This window comes from Naumovozyma castellii, chromosome 6 (assembly GCF_000237345.1).
Source record: "Naumovozyma castellii chromosome 6, complete genome".
NCBI lineage: Eukaryota > Fungi > Ascomycota > Saccharomycetes > Saccharomycetales > Saccharomycetaceae > Naumovozyma > Naumovozyma castellii.
This window is the reverse complement of record NC_016496.1, coordinates 741,653-765,411: the sequence shown is the minus strand read 5'-3', so window position 1 is coordinate 765,411 and position 23,759 is coordinate 741,653. Positions and strand designations below refer to the sequence as shown.

At 37.6% G+C, this 23,759-nt stretch overlaps 12 protein-coding genes across 12 annotated transcripts; 6 read left to right on the top strand and 6 right to left on the bottom strand.

Annotated features, from left to right (window-relative positions):
* Positions 1-133: 133 nt before the first annotated feature.
* Positions 134-658, bottom strand: EDC2 (Edc2p; the record flags this gene model as incomplete). Its single annotated transcript, XM_003677169.1, has 1 exon — positions 134-658. One exon carries the CDS (start codon positions 656-658, stop codon positions 134-136), a length of 525 nt encoding a protein of 174 aa, XP_003677217.1.
* Positions 659-842: 184 nt separating this feature from the next.
* Positions 843-1,493, bottom strand: NCAS0F03790 (uncharacterized protein; the record flags this gene model as incomplete). Its single annotated transcript, XM_003677168.1, has 1 exon — positions 843-1,493. The coding sequence occupies one exon, from the start codon at positions 1,491-1,493 to the stop codon at positions 843-845; it is 651 nt and encodes a 216-aa protein (XP_003677216.1).
* A 219-nt stretch (positions 1,494-1,712) lies between these two features.
* On the top strand, positions 1,713-4,436 carry ZRG8 (Zrg8p; the record flags this gene model as incomplete). Its single annotated transcript, XM_003677167.1, has 1 exon — positions 1,713-4,436. The coding sequence occupies one exon, from the start codon at positions 1,713-1,715 to the stop codon at positions 4,434-4,436; it is 2,724 nt and encodes a 907-aa protein (XP_003677215.1).
* Positions 4,437-4,649: 213 nt separating this feature from the next.
* FIR1 (Fir1p) lies at positions 4,650-7,385 on the bottom strand (the record flags this gene model as incomplete). Its single annotated transcript, XM_003677166.1, has 1 exon — positions 4,650-7,385. The coding sequence occupies one exon, from the start codon at positions 7,383-7,385 to the stop codon at positions 4,650-4,652; it is 2,736 nt and encodes a 911-aa protein (XP_003677214.1).
* Positions 7,386-10,681: 3,296 nt separating this feature from the next.
* On the bottom strand, positions 10,682-11,113 carry CHZ1 (Chz1p; the record flags this gene model as incomplete). The annotated part of the gene is made up of 1 exon (XM_003677165.1): positions 10,682-11,113. One exon carries the CDS (start codon positions 11,111-11,113, stop codon positions 10,682-10,684), a length of 432 nt encoding a protein of 143 aa, XP_003677213.1.
* A 197-nt stretch (positions 11,114-11,310) lies between these two features.
* Positions 11,311-11,814, top strand: SMB1 (mRNA splicing protein SMB1; the record flags this gene model as incomplete). Its single annotated transcript, XM_003677164.1, has 1 exon — positions 11,311-11,814. The coding sequence occupies one exon, from the start codon at positions 11,311-11,313 to the stop codon at positions 11,812-11,814; it is 504 nt and encodes a 167-aa protein (XP_003677212.1).
* A 370-nt stretch (positions 11,815-12,184) lies between these two features.
* Positions 12,185-13,051, top strand: MIG3 (Mig3p; the record flags this gene model as incomplete). The annotated part of the gene is made up of 1 exon (XM_003677163.1): positions 12,185-13,051. One exon carries the CDS (start codon positions 12,185-12,187, stop codon positions 13,049-13,051), a length of 867 nt encoding a protein of 288 aa, XP_003677211.1.
* A 264-nt stretch (positions 13,052-13,315) lies between these two features.
* Positions 13,316-14,614, top strand: NCAS0F03730 (protein kinase subunit beta; the record flags this gene model as incomplete). Its single annotated transcript, XM_003677162.1, has 1 exon — positions 13,316-14,614. One exon carries the CDS (start codon positions 13,316-13,318, stop codon positions 14,612-14,614), a length of 1,299 nt encoding a protein of 432 aa, XP_003677210.1.
* A 237-nt stretch (positions 14,615-14,851) lies between these two features.
* On the top strand, positions 14,852-17,953 carry SPT16 (chromatin-remodeling protein SPT16; the record flags this gene model as incomplete). The annotated part of the gene is made up of 1 exon (XM_003677161.1): positions 14,852-17,953. One exon carries the CDS (start codon positions 14,852-14,854, stop codon positions 17,951-17,953), a length of 3,102 nt encoding a protein of 1,033 aa, XP_003677209.1.
* Positions 17,954-18,449: 496 nt separating this feature from the next.
* NCAS0F03710 (uncharacterized protein) lies at positions 18,450-19,508 on the bottom strand (the record flags this gene model as incomplete). Its single annotated transcript, XM_003677160.1, has 1 exon — positions 18,450-19,508. The coding sequence occupies one exon, from the start codon at positions 19,506-19,508 to the stop codon at positions 18,450-18,452; it is 1,059 nt and encodes a 352-aa protein (XP_003677208.1).
* Positions 19,509-20,013: 505 nt separating this feature from the next.
* NCAS0F03700 (uncharacterized protein) lies at positions 20,014-21,117 on the bottom strand (the record flags this gene model as incomplete). The annotated part of the gene is made up of 1 exon (XM_003677159.1): positions 20,014-21,117. One exon carries the CDS (start codon positions 21,115-21,117, stop codon positions 20,014-20,016), a length of 1,104 nt encoding a protein of 367 aa, XP_003677207.1.
* A 1,326-nt stretch (positions 21,118-22,443) lies between these two features.
* Positions 22,444-23,568, top strand: NCAS0F03690 (uncharacterized protein; the record flags this gene model as incomplete). The annotated part of the gene is made up of 1 exon (XM_003677158.1): positions 22,444-23,568. One exon carries the CDS (start codon positions 22,444-22,446, stop codon positions 23,566-23,568), a length of 1,125 nt encoding a protein of 374 aa, XP_003677206.1.
* Positions 23,569-23,759: the final 191 nt, after the last annotated feature.

Sequence of the window (23,759 nt, the reverse complement as noted above, 5' to 3'; positions counted from 1 at the left end):
TGGGTCACGTCATATGCTCGGCTCCTTGAAGTCCGAAAAGGAAAATGATTGGGCCGCGCCTTTTCCTACGAATGAATGTAGGCTATGTTTGCTAATCCTGTCTCGATCAATGAAAAAGTGCTCATCTCATCACTCAAAGGGAACCGAAGCTCGGCGTCGGTAGATTGCATTCCAAGGGTATATCTGTGGCAAAGGTACTGCCGGCAAAAGTGGTAGACGATGATGAGGGTCTACGGGCTTGAGTTTGCGACTCAGACTTCATAGGGCTCTGTAAATAGATGTAGGGTGTACCAGTCTTCTTTTCCAATTTGGTTCTTTCCTTGTTTACATCCCCTCTGTTGAACTCGCTCGAGGAAGTACGTTTCTTTATATTCCTTGTCTTAGTGTTCTTTTTTTGATTGTGCTTTGTCTTGACACCGTTTCCATCTTCTTTTCTCTTTGTCGAGTTCTTTCTATCACAGGAATGACCAAAATTGGGCTTTTCACCATTGGGTAATCGTTGTTCTTTGAAATGAGATAATGGCAGTTGATGACGGTTACTTGCCGGTATAGCGCTATTGTCACTCTTTCCTTGTTTGGAATGTTGACATCTTTTCAAAGTGTGCGAAGCACCCTTTCTCTCGACGGATGTGTATTGTTCTTCAACTCTTGGAGTCATTTTGGATGTTGTATTGTATTGTATTGTTTTGTTTTGCTTGTGTTTGTGCTTATAGAGTGGCGTCGTTATGTCTGGTCTGTATTTGGATTGACTCCTTCCTTATATAAATAATGTCACCGCGAATTTTGTGCGAGGAGGAGATCCCGCCCCGCTAAAAGGAGGGGCAGTGAGCCGGTAACTCAATTCACAACAAAGTGTCCAGGAAGTCCTGGGCATCTGCTAGTTCAGAGGGGATGGCCGTCTCGTCATTGTTCCTGTCTTGCACAGGTGGGTTATTCGTATTGCTGTCTCCTCTTGGCAGCTCTTCCATGGGTTTGCCTCGAGGTTCGTCGACTTTCCGGCCTAATAATTTATTCAAAGAGTCAATATCCATCTTCTCCAATTCCTTCTTTGTCAACTTCCCTGTGTCTTCCTTACCAGGCAAGCCTCCAGCTTCCTCTTCGTCTATTCTTTCTTTAATGATATACTTCAATTTTTCATTGATTTTCTTGTTTTCATTTTCGTCAATCAATAAATCCTCAAATGCTAAATCGATGTCTTCATGGTATCGATATGCATTATTAGGTGGTAATTGAGCAGGCTTCTCTTCTGTGTTGGTTTCCTCCTCCTTTGCCGCCTCTTCACTTGCCTTCTTTTGTCTGTTTAATAACTTATATTTTCTATCACTTTGAGTAGAATGCTTGTTCTTCAACTTCTGCTTCTCACTGAACTTTTTCCTATTCTCCTTCTTCAAGTTGAATGCATCCATGGTGGCTTGCTCTTTTGCAAAGGGCTCCTTCTTCTTTCTTAGAATAGTAGTGAACATAGTCGTATTCTTCTTCTTCTTCTTCTTCATTATTATTTCTGATGAAACCCTAGGGTTGGAATGCAATGACGCTATTACGTAAACTAACAGACATGAATAGAGATTTATTTTAATCAAAAAGTTTCAAATCAACTTACCATAAAAACTAAACCATCACTAGGATCAAACGAAAACCTCCGTTAACTTCTATTATCTGATTACGACTTTTTCATCTGTTGAATCTGAACTCTACTCTAACCTATCGTGGCTATGCGATCATTCATCAAATCACATAGGAGATCAGAATCTTTAGAGAGATCCAGTACTAATACCAATAATAATAATAATACTCATGCTAGTAATGCATCCTCTACAATCGCATCAACATCTTCCGCATCCAATACTCATTCGCATTCCACAACTTCTTTGCCGAGAACCAGTTACGACTCATTCGAATTCACAGCTCCAATAACACCATCCCAATCTCATCACCATCTTTATGATAGTCCCAAGCATTCATCACCTACATTTGAGTCATTCCATAGATTAGCAAATAAGAAGATGTTTACATCCAAATTATTTAAAAAGACTTCCAATTCAAACTTAAACTCTCATCTATCTAAAGATCATCATGCTTCCTCATCAGATTCTACAAATATAGATCATCCCTATTTACACAATCAACATCATGATCCGTTACATTTAGATCTAGATTTAGATTCAGAAAGCCCGCCAGCCATACAGGGAACTATCACTCATTCTTGGGATAATAACAAGAATGATTTATTAGATAGGAACTTATCCTCCTCTACTTCTGCTCCATCTCTTACTAACGAAAAGGATCATTATATAATTCTACTGAATAGTAGTAATAATACTGTTTCAACAACATCGAATTTGGAGCCACCTATAAAATTAGCATTACCTGCAGAAACGAAAAAGAAGGATAACTCAAGCTTAAGTGTGAAAAAGATAAGAAATAGAAAGGCAAGGATTCATTCAGATGATGATATTATAGAGATGAATAATAAATCATCCAATTTTAAGATTAATTTGGATTCATTACAAGTGATAAACCCAACATTGAAAGAAGTACCCCAAATTACATTCCAAGAAGCATCTCCCGTTAGGTGGCAAGACGAAAATAAACCTCAAGGTTTAAGTAACAATAATAGTGATGAAGAGGAATTTTCGTTTGATAATGATGAAAACAATGAAGATGACGACGAAGACAGTAATAGTGATACAGCATCTGAATTTTCATTCGAGTTGGGAGGCATTAATGGTAGGGCGTCGTCAGTGAAATATTATTCGAAACCCGGCGATGAATGTGAAGATGACGACGAACCTCAAGTATACATTGATGACCTTTATGACGATGAAAATTTTGATGACGATATGAACTATTATGAAGATAGCAGTAATATGGATGATAACGAAAACGAGAAACAAGCAGATTCTAAACTTCAAAATTATAATGATTTATTTGAATTATCGGATAACGATGTTTCCAATGATCGTCCGACATATGATACTGATGATGATGATAAAAATACTTCTCAGTTAAAAGAAAATGGCAAGCCAATATCCAAATACGAAGATTTATTTGCACTTTCTGATGAGGACGGTGAAAATGATGCAGATAATGAAATTGAATGCATACCGACAGTCAATATAGACATAACTGATGAAGATGAACAGGATAAAGAAAGAGAACATGAACAAATATTTCCTAACTCTAATAAATCCAAAAACGTCAATAATTATAATGATTTATTCGAATTGTCAGATGAGGATGAGAGTGAGGATGGTGAGAACAATGCAAACTTGGTCATTGACAAAGATATACAACTAAATATATCAAGCGGTATTACGGAGAAAATAAAACCAAATAAGCAAGCTAGCATAAAACATAAAGTTAAAATTACCAAATATAAGGACCTTTTTGCCTTATCTGATGAAGAGGATGGACTTGATGATGTAGAAGGAGAGAATATTCATTATAATGTTAATGATGAAAATGCTGTAGACGATCTAAAGTTATCGTTAAATGCTATTAAAGATATAAATACAAGCGCAAACTACATCAAAAATGTTAAAGTTGATGATTATGACGCAGGTGTCGATCAGTCTGCCAGGAGTCTTGCCTATTATGGTATTCCAAAAACTCCTTCAAGTTATGTATTATCACCATTAAGTGAGTCAAATAATTCAAAGACTCCTATTAACATGTTACATCAAAGTTTCCCCACGAGTTTGAGTTATACCCCACCATTGCCTCCCCCAGCAAGATCACAAAGCTTAAAGTATCATGATCTTAATTCTAATTTGGATGCTGAAGTACCAGGATTGACAAGCAATCTATATTTTATTGATGAAACTGAAGAAGACGAGTACAACAAGGTGAATAAATCTTCAAAGCAAAATGGTAATACCTCTATTAATAAAAATAATAATAATACCGACGATGAAGATTATTATCTTGATGAAATTAACACAGTTCCCGAAGACTTTGATTTTTCTGATTCGGAGAGTACAGAATTTAGATCACCTATTAGGAAAAGAAACTTCCTATACCCAACATCAAATTCATTGAATTTAGGAAATTCATTATCACCATCATCATTTAGGAGGACCCATAGTTATCATGGTAAACCTATTGGGGTATCAAAAACAGATCTACCAATGAGCAATAAACTAGAATTAAATAATAAAACGGTCACTTTCTTCAATAGCTCATCATCCTCGTCTAATACAAATAGTAGTTTAGCAGGATTGGGAAATAGTATTCAAAGATCAAGATCACCAAAGGTAAGTCAATACATAGATGATAACATCGATAATTATATTATAAATGGAAACCCTGATGACCCCTCTAATGTGATTACTCCAACCAACTCTTTTAAGAAACCTGTTCCAGAGTATCTGCAAGATAATTCCCTAAGCCCAATTCAAGAAACTTCTTCATCGGTTTCAAGTTCTCCCAAGAGATAATCGCAAAGTCATAATGTGTCATTATTCATCTCGAAAGTGGAGTACTGTTTTTCCTATATCTTTGCAACAACGTATTAATCTACAGACATTATCGCATATAGCACAAATATAAATGCATCATTTAATGTAAAACTCTTAAACTATTTATTACAACTCAGTTCTGAATAATATTTAAGCTATTGATGAGGTGATAAATTAAAATGGTCTCGTACATTATTTAAATAATTCTATATTTGATCTTGATCGAGTATGAGATTTAATCGCTCTGTTCAAGTTTTGTAAATATCGTCTTTGTTGATCCTTTTCCATCTTTAAAGTACTTGCACTCGTCTTTCGATTAATCATTAACTGTTGGTACTTTTCTGCAGGTGCCGGAGGTAAAGGCTTTCTGGAATATTGAGTGATCGTTCTTTGCTTTTGCGTTTGGATTTGATTCTGTTCTGTTAACGGTTCAACATTACGGGAAACAAGATCGTATATGATATTCCTTGCCTGTGATGCTGTTTCCTCACACATTTGTAAAATTTCCGTATAATGCTTGGTGGCAGCTTCATATGAAACTTGTCTCATTCTTTGTGAAGTATTTCTCTTAGAACTGGTTTTTCTTGAAAAAGGTATTTTCCCTCCTTCATAATCGTCGTCTAATACAATAACTTCTACAATTTTCCCGTTTCTATTCTCTAAAATAGTCTTAGGTTCAGCCATTTTCCCTGTGTGTCCTTTGGTCATATTAATAGTTGAATTCTTAGGTTTTTTCATTGAAAAATGATTAGCTACAGGCTTCTCCAGAATGTAATTTTCTGGGATCGATAGAGGAGCAGTTACGGATGGTTCAGATGTTAGATTTGTACTATAGGAATTCCTGGAAAATTGAGTGTTCTGAGAATATTCACTACCGACATTTGACAATTGTCTTCTAGGAAGTTGTTTGTTCAGTTGTGCTCTGGGTAGAGCTACTGTTTGTAAATTATCCGGCAAGGTGTGAGTCAACGGATTATTGAATGATTGGAAAGATGATAATGGTTTTATTGATGGCTCCTTTCTTTCAGCACTGGCTTGAATAAACGGTAGTTGGATTTCTTCCTCTTCTTTTTCTTCCTTATCTGAGCTTACTTTTCGTTCAAATAATATTTGAATGCTATCGTTCGTCTTTTCAATATTCTTGCTAATTTCTTCGTATGATACATCTGGTGATATGAAACTATCCGTCACTGATGCTGTAGTATCTTTATTAGTACGAGGAGGTGAACAAGAGTGTAAGTAAATATTTGGGGTATTGGGCGATCTTTCAGCAGGTGTATTCTTTGGAGTAAGTTTTGTAGGTGTTTCTATATCTTGTTCTGTTATTGATATAGGTGATTTAGGGCGTAAAGGTGAACGTACTGGTATTATTGGAGCAGAAGGAGCAGAATTAATTGAAAGTCTCATGGATTCCTCTCTTTCTTCAACGGTTCTGTTGTCTGATGCTTCAGTCAACTCTAGTGATATAATACTTTTGCTTCTTTTATGTTGATGGGTAAATTGGTATGGATTCAACTTCATTTCGTTGATTAATTTTTTTCTTCTTTTTTCTACGTCAAGATTGGCAGCTGTTGAATTTGACGGTATGTCAGCAAAGTCAGAAGAATTATTCAGAGAGCTTTCAGTATTGAGTCCCTCCTTGTTTTCAAGAGGGAATTTAAAAGATTTATTATATTGATTTGTTATGGTTGAAGGTTGGGTGTACTTTTGTTGTTCTCCTTCCTTTGTGATAGATTCAAATTTCTCAAAAAATTCTAATGCTCCATTTGAGTTATTACTTTTCGGCGTTTGAAATTCTTCAGTGTCTAAATTAGGTATAGTGATAGACTTGGTTGGTGTTTTTAAGATTTTCAAAGACTCATTTTCAAATTGTGATTTATTTAATGCACCGTAGTAATTTTTTTCTTCACTGTTATTTAATTTTGTTTGTGGTAGGGGAGGTAAAAACTGTTTAGATAATTCCTCGTGTCCTTTCCTGAGATTCCTATTTTGCACTTTTAAATTGACATTAGCCTCTTGATCAATGCCCAATATTTTATCTGTATCCGCTTTAGAGCTATCCATTTCTTCAAAGGAAAGGGCATGTCTAGCAAATGGGATGGAATCTTCAGATTCTTCCGTCGAGGATTCTGAAGACTCTGAGGATATACTATCAATTTCTTCTTGGAATTGGCTATATCCTTCTCCATCATAAATGACTGCGCTATGTCGTTTATTTTTATTTTTGGGGGACAAATAAGGTGGTAGAGATATTTCTAAGGGTATCGGTATTCGCTGTTTATTTAATGGTGATTCTGGTGATAGGTACAGGTTTGATCTTGTCGATCGATTTGCTTTCATAACAGGGGTCCCTTTCAAGTTTAAAGGGAATCTTGCGTCGATGTCCTTGATATTTTTATTATTCTCATTATATGATGTTACAGTTTCTGCAATTAACGATTGCCACGATTGCGGCCTCTTTTTCTTTGATGGAGACGATGTTGTTTCTTTGTGTTTCCTTCTCTGTTGGTGAAATTTCCAAACTTCTTCTGGGACATCCAACATTAGTTTACTATTCATATCAACAACTTTTATTTGATTTAAATGTTTGACATCTTGTTCCTCAGCATCCGATTCTCTGTCCTTGTACAGTTTGCTCTTAAGGTCATTTTGACTAGGACTATTCGGGAAAACAATCTTCAGAGGTGAATGGTCAACTTCCTTGGATTCCGGAATGCAAAATCGAACTTGTGATTGTGGGGATGTGGATCTCGATAAATGGTTATCATTTAATTGGGGTGTAAGCCGCGTATTATCATTTAGATATAAACTTGATGAGATTGACGATTGTTCTTGGTCGAATATTAAAGGATTTATAAGAGGTAACTCGTCAAGTGTTTCCTCCTGTCTTCGATGCATGTAGCTGTTTCTTCCGTCTGTTTTCGACATTGAGGGTGAGTTTGGTGGTAGTTTTTTATAAGTTTTCCTATATTTGTCTATGCCCTAATTTCATCACTTGAGGGGTGCAGTCCTGAGATATTGGCTCAAATTGATGTTCATTGTTCCTTGTAGTATTGAAATGTAGGTCAACATAGGTTTTCACATCTCGAAATATTGAAATTTTCCTTGTTTACGTTTAGCCGAAAAGGGAAATTTTGTCAATAAATGCGAAACAATAGGAAGAAGTTAATATATCTGACATATGTACTGTATTCATATTTTGTATTAAGGATATCTTGATTATATTGCTTTTTTCCTAGGACAGAGAGGAACAATTCAACTCGACACAGCCTATAATGAGTGTTTCCCCAATCTAAGGACATTCTAAATCTAGTTGAGTCATCCGTAAAAATAATCAAGTGTCTAGGATGCAGTGCAGTAATTCTCAAGAGGCGACCAAAGTACTCTATATGAAGATATTCAAAAGGGTCCTAGTTTTTTGTGATAGTTGAGAATGGAGTCAACAGAACGTTTGTGCTTGGTTATTATTCCCAGTTTGAGTTGATTACATCGGAATGAAACGAGATTAGACCAATCCCCACCAGCTGACTTTCAGCCAGCAATTACTCAAATAGATGTTAGGTAAATTTTGTTGGGCTCAAGCATGCTTAAGTATTCTCATGAATACCTCTAGGCTGGGTGTTATTATTAGCTGAGATATACTGAGAGTCTCTCAATTTGAGAGGGTAACCGCGTCGTTGTCATCGAGCTTATCATTAGAATTGTCATGAGGACACTGGGTAGCAATAAAAACATCTTTAATCAATTATCAAATATATAGAACTAAACTTATATAACGCATTTGGACGAGATATCTAACTGTACTAGTTGATCTTTCGGAGTTACTGATATCAACAGTGGCCCTGACATGAAGAACTAGGTAGAAAATATATAATCTATTGAAACATGGAGCAACTTTTCCACATTAATTAAATAAAACTTTGACCTTTTCCTCCATATTTGCTTTGAATGATAAAACAATAAACATAAGCAACAAGGAGATCAACCCCAAAAGCATAAAAATGGAAAAATAAGAAGCGCCCATCAAACCGCGTAAAGATAAGCAGTATATTCATAAAACTCAATAGGTACCATAGGGGTGATAGTATTAAAATCGAAAGCACAATATGAACCGTTCTGAGTGGATAATTCCAGCTAGTATGGTATAAGTATAAAAATATGGTTGGGATTGCAGCGAGGATGGAAAAAAAGATGCTAAATGGTAATACAATTGGCTGAAAGGTTATCATCTCCTTTATTTTAAAAAAACCTTTTCTTAGGCACATTTTAAACCTATTGGTTGTGTCAATTGGCTGTTCATTTCCTATCTCTAAATCCAAGGAATAGGGAGGAGGAGGGGTATCAATTTTCATTGGAGTCATTAATTATTAGCTAAAACCGAGGTTATTGAGTCTTCCAATGTCCAGTCTTCAAAAACACCCTTTTATTTGACAGTTTGTGATATTGGAATGAAAAAATTAAAGTCCCATTCATAAATATGATTGCTTGGAAAAAAGGTCATTATCAGTCGGACTTATTTGCTTACGTTATAATCCTTCGATGATAGTGCCGTGGAAATTCCAAGGCGGACAATGGAAATGACGCAAATTCAAATTCGGAATCCAAATCTTTCTTGAATCACAAAGATCACTTATATGTAAGGTTGATACTCTGGACTGTGCGATACTGTTGAGAAATATCCTTTCTAAAACTATTAAATTAAACCAATAAAATTATGGAGAGGTCCAGTTCTGAAGTTCCAAATACTTCAAGCATCCCACCTCCAGATCTTTTGATTTCTGATTCCTCAACAAATGACCTAGTTGTTTCCAATATAGGCTTAGAAAACCATACTCAAGCTAATGGGGAATCAGTTAGGTCCAGTCCATTTCATAAGATGTTTTTTTGGACTTTTTTAGACTTTTAACCCAAGCATTGATCAAAGTTTTTTCCAGGGAAGAGTCAGGGCTCGTAAGACTGGAGTTATATTCTTTCTTTTTTGTTGTGCAGGTAGTAATGTTTTTCATCCGCTGGAATTTTTTATGGTTGTGTTTTTTCGGTGAGATCTTAGCTCTCATTGTTCAGGCCATCCTTATTTCTAATTATGGCTACCGACTACTTGGTGTCCAAAATAGTTTTGAAAAACTACGTTGGACTTTCAAGGTGTTCCATGCAGCAATAATTACTTTTGTTATATGTTTTACTTTTGGTTATTTTTCCGTCAGTCTTTCTGAATTTGCCACTTTTCTCAAGGGACTTTTTTCATTAATGGGTCCGAAAGAAAAAATTGACGATCTGGTCGAGGAAATAAACAGTGGAGGAAACAAAGTGCCCTTACAATGTACAGTAAAATATGTTGTGGATAATAAAGAATACATTTTTTTGACTAAAATTTTCTATGAGGAGTGGGCTACAAAGAAAGATCAGTTTGGTATATTGTAAAAAAACAACATTTTTTGTTGAATTGGAGGATTGAATGGAATTTAAGAGATTGATCCTGGAACTGAATAGTCTATAGCTGGGTAGGATAACAACTTATTCTAAGAAGAATAAATAGAAGATGATAGAAGATAAAAGAAAAAATTACGATTAGAATAGGCTTATTCGACAAAGTCTGAACATCTCTGGTTTCTATGTGAAGAACGTATTTCTGCCTACATCGAAAACTATACAAAGTGTACCCAATCTAAGAAAGAAGGTGTTGGTTAAATATTAGTTAAGATAATATCAATTTTATTATATAGAGAAAAACGACGAAGAAATAATTGTACACGAATAACAAAATAAACAGAATTGCAATTTCATAAAATATAATGGCAAGCAATGCTTTCTAATGATTGCTTGATTAATTGATACTATTAGCAGAAACATTTGAAGATTTTGTTCAGTCGTTTTTTACAGTATGCAATATTTTTAATTAAAATGTAACTAAACTAATATCGTTAACTTCACGTCCTTTATTTTGTTTTTTCCATTTAAACAGAAACATATTCTTGACATAGAAGTCAGAGCTATTCAGAAAACGTATTCAGGGGATCATTTTCTGAGCTTCACGGTTCTTAGAACTATTTTCAATTCACTGACATTATGTTGTAGAGCAATAGTAGATCAATATCCTCTCTGAATAAACTTTCAATTTGATTAAAGTTGGACTGTCAAATAAATTATCATCACCCTACATAGAGGGCAAAAAGTATTGTTACATAGCGATAAAGGATAGCTAGCTAGCTAAAATGGTGCTTATTTTACGCTTTAAATTCCGCATCCTCTTCCTCTTCCTCCTCGTCGTCTCCATCACCGGCCACCTGGTTGCCCGTTCCTAATTTCTCAGCGGTCTTTTTAAAATCGATGACTTTACCACGAGTTCTTCTACCTGTGGTAATAATATTTGCGGTATCAATCTCATTCAAATCGTCCTCTTCTTCATCATCCACGTCCTTCCCCATCAACATATCTAGTTTCTCGTCATCGGCGTCGGATTCCTCATCGTCGTCATCACCTGGAACACCCTTAGTCTTAGTTTCCTTCTCTTGCTTGTCCACTTGAGCGTCATAATCATCATAATTTCTTCTTCTTCTTCTTGTCTTGGTCTTTTTGTTCTTGGAAGCATCGTCATTCGTCTTGGCGATGTTTTGTTCTTCTTCTAGGGGACGTTTCTCCTTAACTTGGTCAGTCATTGTGTGTGTGTGTGCTGGGCGTTTGAGTGATTGAGTGTATGTACGTTTATTTTAGGTTTATTTTCGTTAAATCTGGGAATCGCGTTTGCGAGGGAGCGAAAGTGTATAAATTTTCAAAAGCAAGTGAGAAGGAAAGTTGAAAGATACATTGAGAAGAGACAAGCAAGGAAGCAAACACACACACACACACACACACGATGTCTGCGAATGTGAAGTTGGATAGTCGATTGAACGATCTTTTGCATTATAAATTACGAGTGATTACGCAGGATGGGAGAGTTTACGTGGGTGAATTAATGGCTTTTGATAAACATATGAATCTAATATTGAGTGATTGTATTGAAGAACGAGTGCCCCGAACACAAGTGTTGAAACTTAGAAGCACCAAGACGGTAGAGGCCGTCAAAGTGGAGAAGAGGGTGTTAGGGCTGGTTATCTTGCGAGGAGAACATGTACTTTCGACCGTGGTTGAAGATCAGCCGCTACTAACCAAGAAGGAAAGGTTGGTACAATTGAACAAGCAAGAGAAGCAGTTGAGGAAGAATAAGAAGCGGAACAAGGGTAAAGTGGGCAAACCGAGCACGACGAAGGTCAGTAGTGGTAGTGCTAATGGAGAAGCACACCTTCCACCGCAGACGAGAAGGTTCCAACCACCCCCAGGCTTCAAGAGAGGAGCGAATACGAATACGCATACGAGATAGATAATATAATATAATATAATATAATATAATGTAATGTATAGTTAGTAATACACAGAAAATGCCACGCTACAAACTGCGCGTGCTTGGCGGGTGGCATCTACCCGGGAACCCGGCCCAGCTCGGCCCAGAACGGTCCGTAGGGCGGCTCCCGGAGCTCGGATTTTGGCACGCACCCGTGCACCCGCGGGTTCCCGTACGGTGCTTCTGCGGCCGTTTCTGGGCGGACCGTCATTAGCCGCCATGCTCATCTGGTATAAACTATTATCCATATATCACATATATATACTGATCTGACATTGCCCCAACAATGCAAAACCTGGAGAAGACATATTTCGTTCTTTTGTCAGATATACTAACAAACAAATAAACCATGAACCACAACCCTTCCACGTTTGCCCCGGATAACTTCCAGAGACCCTTCAGGTGTCCCATCTGTTCCAGAGGTTTCCACAGACTGGAGCACAAGAAGAGACACGTTAGAACACACACGGGGGAGAAGCCTCACCCCTGTACGTTTGCCCATTGTGGCAAGTCCTTCAGTAGAGGCGACGAATTGAAAAGACATATAAGGATTCATCTCGGTCTACCCTCCAGAAGAATAAGAAAGAAAGCCGCTGCCAAGCCGCAAGACATAGAAAATAATATTCCACAGCTAAACATACATTCATCCAACATCCTTTTGAAAGCCATCGCACTACCATTACCTTCCCTTCCAGTGCAACAGAAAACAGAACCCGTGTTATCCATATGCTCGGTCTTGAATACTCCGAAGACAACAACGACAACGAAAACTCAACGCAAACAAACTTCCATGAGCTCATTGCAGGCAATGAGCAAAATGTTCCCACAAACATTCGCAACGGTATCCTCTCCCACTCCCTCATCTGCTTCTGCTTCATCGTCATCCTCCGCTGCTGTCTCACCACTAATGGGACCTCAGAACAACTCAAGCACCAGCACCAGCAATATAACATTAAACGCCTTGTTAAACCCACAACAATCAAATGAAAAATCTTCAGCTACAACCGCCACTGATTATTCATTAAAAAACGTCTCAAGAAGACCAAGAATGAATTTCCTTCTCTCCACAGACGATGAAGAATCCGATACCTCTTCTTCATCGTCTTCCATGTCTTATTATTACCAACGTCCCGCCGCGGACCCATATAGACCCATACTACCACCTTTGAAAAACATATTGGACCAAATAGACATATATAATCGTTCAACCAAATAGATTCATATACATATCGCATAAATACATACATTACTTTCGTTCTTTTGTTCTTGCAAGAATTTGTGACGTGACGGATGACAGTTTCCCCGTGTCCATTAATCCCCATTTATTCATATTCCATCGACAGCGAAAAATAAAATAAAACCAAACCAATCCATTCTTATCCATGCATACTCACTCACTCACTCACTCAACCATACATACTCGTACGCACCATTCGCAAACGCAGGGATATACATCCCCCACCCTCACACTCATTAAACAATGACCGAAAACAACAACAATAACAACAACCTCTTCAATAACGACGCTTCCATGCTAGACATCCATGACAACGACGACGTCCAACAACATGATAATGCAAACTTGACTCAATCATTCTCCGCTATGAACGTCGATAGTCCCAATGAACTCGAGGGCGAAGCCGACAACACTACAAACGAATTGATACCACAACCAGACTTACTACCGGATGCAACAACACTTCCACAACAACAAGGGAGACATCATAGATCCGCTTTGATATTCGACGAGGATGAAGATGAAATACCTCCTTACACAAACCATAACGAGCATGGTGCAGGCTCACTCTCGGATTCTGCTTCGGATTCGGACTCTGATTTAAGTTCAGTGAGCAGTAATTCCAACATGCAGCAACAACAACAACAGCAACAACAGCAACAACAAACTCCCGCTCCTGTTGCACCTGCTCCCACTCCCACTACCAATCCTACCAACTCCACACGTTCAAATATGGTCCCAGTCGATATCACTTGGCAACAAGGCGGGAACAAAGTGTACGTCACAGGATCCTTCACAGGTTGGAGGAAAATGATTGGCCTAGTACCCATGCCCGATCAACCAAACATCCTGCATGTCAAATTACAATTACCACCGGGAACACATCGATTTAGATTTATCGTGGATAATGAATTAAGATTCAGTGATTATTTACCCACTGCGACGGATCAAATGGGTAATTTCGTTAATTATTTGGAAATTAATGAACCACCGTCATCGAACACCGCCCCAACCACCAACACACAACAACAACCTGTGATCCAACAACAAGAACAATTCACACAATCTTTAAACGACGACAATAAATTAAGAGATAAACCAATAAGTGCCCGTTCCAGAATCGCTTTGGAAATTGAAAGAGAACCGGATGATATAGGTAATGGATTTACCCGTTTCCGTGGCGAAACACCACTATTGAAAAATATCGAATATACACAGGATATCCCAGCCGTTTTCACAGATCCAACGGTAATGGAACAATATTATTTAACTTTGGATCAACAACAAAATAATCATCAAAATATGGCATGGTTAACACCACCACAATTACCACCACATTTGGAAAATGTTATCTTAAACAGTTATTCCAATTCACAGGGAACAAATAATGAAAATAATTCAGGGGCTTTACCAATACCAAATCACGTAATATTGAATCATTTGGCAACAAGTAGTATTAAACATAACACTTTATGTGTCGCATCCATAGTCAGATACAAGAGGAAATATGTCACACAAATACTTTATGCCCCCTTGCAATAAATAACTTATCTACTCGTTCGTTAATTTTATAGATACATTAACTAATTAAATTTTCTATTCTGTTCGCGTCTCTTTCGTTACCCGGGTGGGAGCCCTGAAAAATTCCAAAAACTGAACTAACAAAACTTGATAAATAATTCTTCAAAAACACGTACATCTCTCTGTCTAAACAACTCAAGCCAAAAGAAAGTCAAGTCAAGTCAAGACTCATCTCATCTCATCTCATCTCATTTCACCATGGAAGATCTAAATATTGATTTCCCAACTTTCCAAAAGAGACTCCTCTCCTTACACAAGGAATACCCAAATTTTGAAAATGAACCAAATTCATTATTATTCGTCCTGGGATCCTCTAATGCGGAAAATCCATACCAAAAGACTACTATCTTACATAATTGGCTACTAAGTTACGAATTTCCCGCCACTTTGATCGTTTTTGTCCCCAAGAAAATAGTCATCATCACTTCTGCGGCCAAGGCTAAGCATTTAATGAAAGCAGTGGATATGTTTAAAGATAATGATGATGTGAAATTGGAAATATGGCAAAGAAATAATAAGGACCCGGAACATAACAAGAAATTATTCGATGATATCATCGTTTTGTTAAATGAAGCTGGAAAAAACGTTGGAATGCCAGAAAAGGATTCATACCAGGGGAAATTCATGAATGAATGGAACCCAATTTGGAATGCCGCAATGAAGGAACATAGTTTCAATACCATTGATGTTTCCCTAGGGTTATCCAAGATTTGGGAAGTGAAAGATGCAAATGAACAAGCTTTAATCTCAGTGGCCAGTAAGGGATCTGATAAATTCATGGATTTATTATCTGATGAAATGGTTCGTACTGTGGATGAAGAATTAAAGATGACTAACGCTAAATTATCAGATAAGATTGAAAATAAAATTGATGATACTAAATTCTTGAAGAAAATTTCATCTGATTTATCTAGTTTATGTCCACCAGGTCATAAATTTAATATCGATCTTTTAGATTGGACTTATTCTCCCATCATTCAATCAGGTAAGAAATTCGATTTAAGAGTTTCTGCTCGCTCCAATGATGATCAAGTCTATGGGAACGGTTGTATCCTTGCATCATGTGGTATTCGTTATAACAATTACTGTTCCAATGTGACAAGAACTTTCCTAATTGATCCATCTCCAGAAATGGTGAATAATTACGATTTTATGTTAATTTTGCAGAAGGAAATAATAGATAATCATTTAAAGATTGGTAGTACACCAAAGGAAGTTTATGAATCCGTACTTGCCTACGTGGAAAAGGAAAAACCAGAATTAGCTACACATTTAACCAAAAATATTGGGTCACTTATCGGTCTTGAATTTAGAGATTCCAATTTCGTATTAAACGCAAAGAATGATTATCGTAAATTACAAGCTGGTGATTGTTTCAATATTTCCTTTGGGTTCAATAATTTGAAAGATACCAAGACTGGCAATAACTATGCCTTACAATTGGCTGATACCATTCAATTACCCACTGAAGAATCTGGAACTCCCAAGATTTTAACAACTTGTACTAAATTGAGAGCTCAAGTTTCCTTCTATTTTAACAACGAGGATGACCAAGATACCAAGAAGAAGGCTAAGGCGGCTTCCAATACTAAATCCGATTTAAATAATTCCAAGATTTTAAGAACAAAATTACGTGGTGAAGCCCGTGGCGAATCCGACGAAGGTCAAAAGGAATTAATTCGTAAGGAAAATCAAAGGAAATTACATGAAAAATTAGAAAGAGAAGGTCTATTAAGATTTAGTGCAGCTGATGCCAATGGTACCGATAATGAACCACGTCAATACTTTAAGAAGTATGAATCCTATGTACGTGAAACTCAAATTCCAACTAATGTTCGTGATTTGAGGATTCATGTGGATTGGAAGACTCAAACCATTATTTTACCAATTTATGGTAGACCTGTCCCATTCCATATCAATTCTTACAAGAATGGGTCCAAGAATGAAGAAGGTGAATACACTTATCTACGTTTGAATTTCCATTCTCCAGGTACTTCAGGTGGTCCATCTAAGAAAGTTACCGAATTACCTTACGACGATTCTGAAGAAAATCAATTTATTCGTTCCATCACTTTAAGATCTAAAGATGGTGATAGAATTAGTGAAGCCTTTAAACAAATTGTTGACTTAAAGAAGGATGCTACAAAGAGAGAACAAGAACGTAAGGCTCTTGCAGATGTGGTCCATCAAGATAAACTGATCGAAAACAAAACAGGTAGAACAAAAAGATTGGATCAAATTTTTGTAAGACCTAGTCCAGACACTAAGCGTGTTCCAAGTACTGTCTTCATCCATGAAAATGGTATCAGATACCAATCACCTTTAAGAACAGATAGTAGAATTGATATCTTATTTGCCAATATAAAGAATATTATTTTCCAATCATGTAAGGGAGAATTGATTGTTATTATTCATATTCATTTAAAGAACCCTATCCTAATGGGGAAGAAAAAGATTCAAGATATTCAATTTTATCGTGAAGCTTCCGATATGTCTGTTGACGAAACAGGTACTGGGAGACGTGGCCAAAATAAGTTCAGAAGATATGGTGATGAAGATGAACTAGAACAAGAACAAGAAGAAAGGAGGAAAAGAGCAGCATTAGATAAAGAATTCAAATATTTCGCGGATGCAATTGCCGAAGCTTCTAACGGACTATTGACTGTGGAAAGTACATTTAGAGATTTAGGGTTCCAAGGTGTTCCTAATAGATCAGCAGTCTACTGTATGCCAACTACAGATTGTTTGGTTCAACTAGTGGAACCACCCTTCATGGTGGTCAACTTAGAAGAAATTGAAATATGTATTCTAGAAAGAGTTCAATTTGGATTGAAGAATTTCGATATTGTCTTTGTTTACAAAGATTTCAAAAAGCCAGTCACCCATATAAATACAGTACCGATCGAATCATTGGATTTTTTGAAACAGTGGTTGACAGATATGGATTTACCATACACCGTTTCGACTATTAATTTGAACTGGTCTACAATTATGAAGTCATTACAAGAAGACCCTCACCAATTCTTCTTGGATGGTGGTTGGAATTTCTTAGCCACAGGTTCTGATGATGAAGCTTCAGATGAAAGTGAAGAAGAAATTAGTGAGTACGAAGCTTCAGAAGAAGACCCAACAGATGAAAGTGCATTTTCTGAAGAAGATGATTACTCTGAGGATGAAGATGATATTAGTGATGCTGGTGATGATTTTAGTGGTGAAGGTAGTGAAGAAGAAGGTGATGATTGGGATGAACTTGAAAAAAAGGCAGCCAAGGCTGATCGTGTTAGTACTCTCAAGGATTGAATGAACTGCTACTATAATTTAGTAATACCTTATTGTTATTATGTTTTTTTGTAAAACTAATTGTATCATATATCATGAACGTGTTATCGGAATATAAGTTTTTTCTTTAAATTGTAAGAATACTCGGTTTATGTACGCAGTCAAAGGAATTTCCACTAGGTAAGAAAAAGTTACTGACAATCATAATTATGGGGATATCTTTATGTGTCAACTATATTTGAATAATTATATTTTTTATGTAAGAATGTTCATTGTAAGGAGGACACCACGTATCATTGTGTCTCACACCAAATATGTGTCACAATTTCATACTACCGGTTCTGCTTTAAACATCATGGATTAGGTTTCGTTCCAATAAAAAGAAGAAACAGTTAATGGAGACAGTGGCGTCTGCTACTAAGGAAGGAGCTGTTGCCAGCAAGGATAAGTTGGAATTAATACCAGAAAACTTTATAGGTCGGAAGAAGAACAGAAAGAGAATTGCCTATAATATATTTTACGACAAAATCATCAACTCGTTGGTCATAGTCAGGTAATTCAGGTGGGCGTGCAAAACAGCTTTATGGATCACCCAGCTTAGGATGGCCGCCCCAATTCCCACTACACCGGTCCCAACCACCCACCAATGACTAACTGTTGGGTTTGCAAAATTTATTCCGGCACCGGTGGCGGTCAAAACATCGGTAATGATTCCGGTATTTCTTAAATAGTTACCAATGTCCTCCACCTGTTGCTCTGTATCATTCAGGTCTTGGAGTATTTTCCTAATTCTGTTCTTGCTTAAATTATAAAAACTGGCTGCCCAAATTACTTCTGAGTCGATAAAATCCTCCACACCATTACCACTAAACAAAATAGATAGATTCATCATAATACAACACCATTGTTCCGAACAATAGAGTAAAAAGGCCAACTTTCTCAGGAATTTCTTGATCTGATGTTTGTTATAATAATATTTTGGATTCCAGCGGCTTTGTTGAGCTGCCTTAAGAATGCCGTCGTATTTTTTCTCAAGTGAGTCCTTCAATCCGCGTAATTTCTCCTTTGTTTTTTCGATAATCCACCTATATAAAGAGGAAATGCTACCTGATGAACCCATGTACTCACCCAGTTTACTAAACGTCCCAGCACTCAAAAAGCTGACAACAACCGTTACCTCTGCACAAAAAAAAACATAGAGAATACATGGCTTATCACAATTGTCAATGAGAGAGAACCTATATATCTTCCAGTTTAGATTTATGTCATTGATGTAGTACGTGTACGCACCGTCATCTTTGAAACAGGGGTCACCTTCGAGTGAACATGCCTTCAGGATATCATCATATACCGGCATAACAGGGGCATCAAAAAGAAACACTGAATGTGAAGATGATACTGAAGACTCTTCTGCAGGCCAAATGTATCTTTGACGTTGTTCGAAACTGCAGGATGCCAATGCAGTCTTCAATTCTCCCAGGACCGTGTTAACTGGCTTTTTTTTTCTTTCGGATCTAGTGTCTGATACAATATCACCACTGTAGACATACGCAATTTCGGATGGTGGAGCAGACATTGTTATTTGATCAAAGTGTTTGTTGGCTTGCTTTTTTAGGAAATCGTAGCATCGAGGAAACAGAAAGAAGCAAACGAATGCAATGTATTTATATGTATTTAATTCATTGGGGAAAAGGGTCCAATCTCCCTTGTATTACTCCAACAGTTAAAGAGGGCTGAAGGGAGAATGGATTATACTGCTGTCAAGAAGAGTTAGAGAATGGGTCAAAAATGGCCATTGTTCGCATTCGGAGATCCCCTTTTGTGAAATCGGAATTTCGGGCCGAGTCGGATCGAGTAAAAAGAAGAAAAAGAGGTGATGGGCTAAAGGAACAGAATAGTCTTCCAGAAATTACTTTGTGAACTGGCTATATTGCTGTTCAATGTCCGATTTTCATTGTTTGAAATTTTGATGTCTGTCATGACACAATATCTTATGTTCTAGTATTACTGAGATTTATCAACTAATGTCCATGTATGTCCGAAGATGTTATTTCCTTTCTTGTTATATATTTGAGACGTTTCTAAAACGTCAACGAGGAGCGTGTATTAGATGAGTTTTTGAATAAGGTTCTGGATGCATAAGTACTCTCACCGGACTTTGTGGGCGTACGCCTATGTCTAGTTAGACGTTCGTCATCCATCACAGGTGGTTCCAATGTCTCAGTGATGCCTTCGTCATCCATGAGGGTGTTGGCAACCTTGACAATATCGGCACCTGTGTCCACTTCTTCTTCTACCTCTTTTACAGAGTCTTCGAACTTGGATCCACACGGAATGACGTTCCAAACTTTGGAATAAATCCCCAACCCACACGAGTAGATACCCGAGAAGTTGAGCCTTACATCTTTATTCATATTGACATCAAAATTGCAATGTGAAAAAAATCGATAGATTTTATAAGGTTGGTCTTCATAAGGAATTTCTTCCAAGGTGCTTCTGACTCGCATATTTGTTTGGATGAGCAGCCTACGCATCTGCCATGCAGTCGGAGGCTCACCCCTCCTCTTCAATTCTTCATACATATGCACCCAGATGTCCCAAAATGGGTAATTTACTATATCGTTCGTCCCGGTCATAAGCACAGCTGGTGGGTTCTTACCTAGCAAGCGGTCTGATCGGACACTAGCAATACGAAGATTAGCAATTTGGTGGGTTCGGACAGGCTCTTCTCCATATATTCGATCCATCTTGGGAGCATAGGACTTCAAAGGTGGCGCTTCTTTGGCCAGGATAGAGTTGAGCCTCTCATATCCACCAGCTTCAATGATCTTCTTTTCCACTACTTTCTCCAGCCCCCACTTGTCGCTATTGGAAAACCTAAACAGAAAATACCTGTTCCGAACCCAGGGACCACGTATTATCAAAACCTCAGTCGTCTTGTATCGTAGAGTAGTTTCAGTCGCATCTCTATTTTCCTTTTCGTCCTCGTTATCACCGTCATAAAGCATATGTATTTCGTCAAAGAGGTTGCAAAGCACTGGATGCCTAGAGACCATGATGTTGTAGTAGTCGTTAAGGCGCCACTCTTCTTCAAACGACGCACACTCTTGGAGTTGCTTCCGTTTCTCCAGCTCTGAGCAGGTGCATCTGGGCGTGCATCCGTCTCTCGTAATCTTGATAGGCATTTAAGTAACTTGCAAGACTGTGATTGATTGTAGAGTTTGGTGTTTGTCAATCAGAAGAGAGTACTCATTTAGAGAGTAGGAAGGTTGTGCTATGTGAAGAGTTAATTGCCTTGACCTATTTGCTCCTTCATCAATATTCGACCGAAGGGAAATAAAGGTTATATGGCATTACGACATATTTTTCAAAAGAAACCATACGTAATATCATTTTAAAGACAATGATAATTAACCGTACATTAGAGGATTTAGATAAAATAGAACGTCGGTGGGTTAAACAGAAGTCTCTGGCACCTTTTATACGTAAAGGGAAAGGCACGTATAAACCCTGAGGGATATGGAAGTATGGCATAAGTTATGAACAAGTTATGATCAGACTAAAATTTCAATTTATTTGTAGGTTACGCATATTTTCAAACTAAGACTACTTCCACTTGTTTGCTGATTGAGGTTGTTCTAGTCAGATATGGCTGACACTTCCAGACACGGGCCTAAGATGAGCTTTTCTTTCATTTCCAGGGTTTTTGTAGTAAAGGTTGTCAGAATTAGACACATATACGACTTAATGATTCAATGATGTACCTAAGTAACCTGCTAGTTCCTTTAACTTTAATTTAATTTCGTTTATGGAAATTGATAGTACCAAGGAACATGAATAACGTTGAATTGTTTAGTTTACAAAGGAATCAAAATTTTTCCGGTTACTAGTACGCAAAAATATCATCTACAAGCATTTATTGTAAATTATTACCAATGTCAAAGCAACGAAAACCGATTCATCTCTATAATATACTACTGTGAATACTTTTCCGCTTATTCGGTCCAACGATTTACACTCTCCTACGTTCTTGAAAAGGTGGAAATAAACTCATTTCTTGTCTTTGTTTTCTAGGTCACAAAATATGTCTTAAATGCTTAGCTAGATATTTTTACTTGCGATGAACTCTTCAAATTAATATATAGATAGACATCGGGATTAGAGTGTCTGCATGTGGTCCATAATCTTTCTAAAACCAGAGAAGTCGTCACAATTGGTTATTTTATATATTACCCAAGCCAACTCATCACCTGTGCATGTTGTGTAGATTAAGGTATTTTACAGAGTTATTATAGGTTTTTATCCGCCAGACTGTTGAGTTACTACTATTCATCTTATTTACTGACATTTTTTTCATTGCGCTATAAAATTTCAGTGCCCTTCCTTTCTTTCCACTGACCATTGTCCTTTTTCGATCATCTTCAATGCAACTACAACGAAGCAAATCTTATACAGATATCAGGTAGACTGTACATCCACAATTCGTTAGTTTCACACTTCTTTTTTAGGTTATGGTTTGTGTTAGGATTACGAGAGACGGATGCACGCCCAGATGCACCTGCTCAGAGCTGGAGAAACGGAAGCAACTCCAAGAGTGTGCGTCGTTTGAAGAAGAGTGGCGCCTTAACGACTACTACAACATCATGGTCTCTAGGCATCCAGTGCTTTGCAACCTCTTTGACGAAATACATATGCTTTATGACGGTGATAACGAGGACGAAAAGGAAAATAGAGATGCGACTGAAACTACTCTACGATACAAGACGACTGAGGTTTTGATAATACGTGGTCCCTGGGTTCGGAACAGGTATTTTCTGTTTAGGTTTTCCAATAGCGACAAGTGGGGGCTGGAGAAAGTAGTGGAAAAGAAGATCATTGAAGCTGGTGGATATGAGAGGCTCAACTCTATCCTGGCCAAAGAAGCGCCACCTTTGAAGTCCTATGCTCCCAAGATGGATCGAATATATGGAGAAGAGCCTGTCCGAACCCACCAAATTGCTAATCTTCGTATTGCTAGTGTCCGATCAGACCGCTTGCTAGGTAAGAACCCACCAGCTGTGCTTATGACCGGGACGAACGATATAGTAAATTACCCATTTTGGGACATCTGGGTGCATATGTATGAAGAATTGAAGAGGAGGGGTGAGCCTCCGACTGCATGGCAGATGCGTAGGCTGCTCATCCAAACAAATATGCGAGTCAGAAGCACCTTGGAAGAAATTCCTTATGAAGACCAACCTTATAAAATCTATCGATTTTTTTCACATTGCAATTTTGATGTCAATATGAATAAAGATGTAAGGCTCAACTTCTCGGGTATCTACTCGTGTGGGTTGGGGATTTATTCCAAAGTTTGGAACGTCATTCCGTGTGGATCCAAGTTCGAAGACTCTGTAAAAGAGGTAGAAGAAGAAGTGGACACAGGTGCCGATATTGTCAAGGTTGCCAACACCCTCATGGATGACGAAGGCATCACTGAGACATTGGAACCACCTGTGATGGATGACGAACGTCTAACTAGACATAGGCGTACGCCCACAAAGTCCGGTGAGAGTACTTATGCATCCAGAACCTTATTCAAAAACTCATCTAATACACGCTCCTCGTTGACGTTTAGAAACGTCTCAAATATATAACAAGAAAGGAAATAACATCTTCGGACATACATGGACATTAGTTGATAAATCTCAGTAATACTAGAACATAAGATATTGTGTCATGACAGACATCAAAATTTCAAACAATGAAAATCGGACATTGAACAGCAATATAGCCAGTTCACAAAGTAATTTCTGGAAGACTATTCTGTTCCTTTAGCCCATCACCT